Source organism: Anneissia japonica, unplaced genomic scaffold (genome assembly GCF_011630105.1).
Source record: "Anneissia japonica isolate Jap-2015-1 unplaced genomic scaffold, ASM1163010v1 scaffold1709_len327053_cov138, whole genome shotgun sequence".
Classification (NCBI taxonomy): domain Eukaryota; kingdom Metazoa; phylum Echinodermata; class Crinoidea; order Comatulida; family Comatulidae; genus Anneissia; species Anneissia japonica.
The window spans coordinates 158,825-160,472 of NW_022723599.1; the positions used below are offsets into that span (position 1 = coordinate 158,825).

General features: G+C 32.2%; 1 protein-coding gene across 1 annotated transcript in view; it reads left to right on the forward strand.

Annotated features, from left to right (window-relative positions):
- LOC117112287 overlaps positions 1-1,648 on the forward strand; it is a 28,960-nt gene that overhangs the window by 3,648 nt on the left and 23,664 nt on the right. Inside the window, exons 5-7 of the mRNA XM_033255355.1 lie at positions 544-709; positions 1,157-1,257; positions 1,340-1,563. Coding sequence (XP_033111246.1) covers positions 544-709; positions 1,157-1,257; positions 1,340-1,563 — 491 coding nt within the window. The remainder of the gene's footprint in view (positions 1-543; positions 710-1,156; positions 1,258-1,339; positions 1,564-1,648) is intronic.

Here is a 1,648-nt window from a genome sequence, read left to right on the forward strand (position 1 = left end):
ATTTATTTGTCACAAAAAAGAAACAGCAAGGAACAGCACAAACAAAGATGAGACAGGACACACCAAAAGTGAACTTTTAAAGTTGGGGTTCTTTACAGAAAGCAAATACTTACAATAAATTAAATATTTAACATTCAAAGTTAAAATATTCATCAAGCCCATGTACCTACTTCGGTATTTCATATCACCCAAATAATTTTGATCTAGAATATCAAGATTCGACTTCTAAATGTTATTATTATTATTTGTTTAATTATTTGTTTAATACAATATTGTTGATGATGATTATGACAATAACGGTGAAATGATAATATTTTTAAGACAATAAGCAAACCATCTTATTTTTTATAAATGATTATTTCCCTATATCCATTTCCATTATAATAATATTTGAAATTTTATAATAATGAATCATTTACCATAGGATTGTGTTTTCTTAATTATTTTAACTTCTTAAAATATTTTTGTTCAGACATCATCTTTTTATTTTTATTTTTCTATGCTTTTATGAATAAACAATAATATATGGCTTTTGTACATTAGGCTTTGAAGTTCCAGAGGCAATATTAGCCAGAGGCAGTGAGGCTCTGAAGGTTTTTAATGAGGAGTTACAAGAAGGAAGGATCACAGTCAACCATGCTCGATTAATGGTGACAGGCAAAGAGGGGGTGGGCAAGACTTGTTTGGTAAACACTCTGCTTGAAAGAACGTAAGTTTCCAAAGTGCTGTATCTGTCAATGGATTTCCAATATAAATGTTGCTGTATTGCTGTACTTTTTTATACAAGTTTTGTATTTTATTTGCTTTCTATATATTTAAAAAAAATACAGTATGATGCCACGTAAATATTACTGTTTCAAACATGCATGTACTTAATTGTCATTACCCATACATCCAACAGCATGTTTTGATGTATATATTGTACTATAGACTGTATGTCGTAATTTATATCTAACACCTCCTTTATATTTATATGTTTGACTTCTTAAAATTGTTCATGCGATGTAATATTCAAATGTAGTTTCCTTTCTGACAATAAAGTTATCTTGTATCTACTCCTCCATGTAACCACAACTCAATCATGGCACTTAAATACTACAATATGTACATATACAATTCAACAATTCAAGCAGTAATTACACTGCTCTTTCCACAGATTTAATGAAGAAGAACCATCGACTGATGGAATAGTGTTGACGACTGCTTTTCAAACTACTGATATAAGTAGTGTGTGGAAAAAGGCAGAGGACATGGACGGTATGACAAGAAACAATTTAACTTTAAAATCCTGATTCTCATTTGTGACTCAAGCTTTGATGAATTTATTTATCTTTCATAGAATGTGAACGGATCAAGGATATACTTGATATTGCATTAGAAAGTAAAGTGGCAGAGAAATTGAAACAAATGAGAAGCCAAGCAGAGGCAGCTGAACCAGTACAAGCATCAGCAGGAAAGTCAACACCTGTACCTCCACTGGTACACGCCCCTAAAAAGGAAAGTCGCAGCAAACCAGGTACATCCTCTACACCTATATTGCCATCTGTGCCTGTTCCAGTTAAGGTAGGACATGACATAGTAATAGTATGTGTGATGTGTATAAGAGACAGGAATGGAGGATGGCTAGGTAGTGTATACAGGTTGTTCA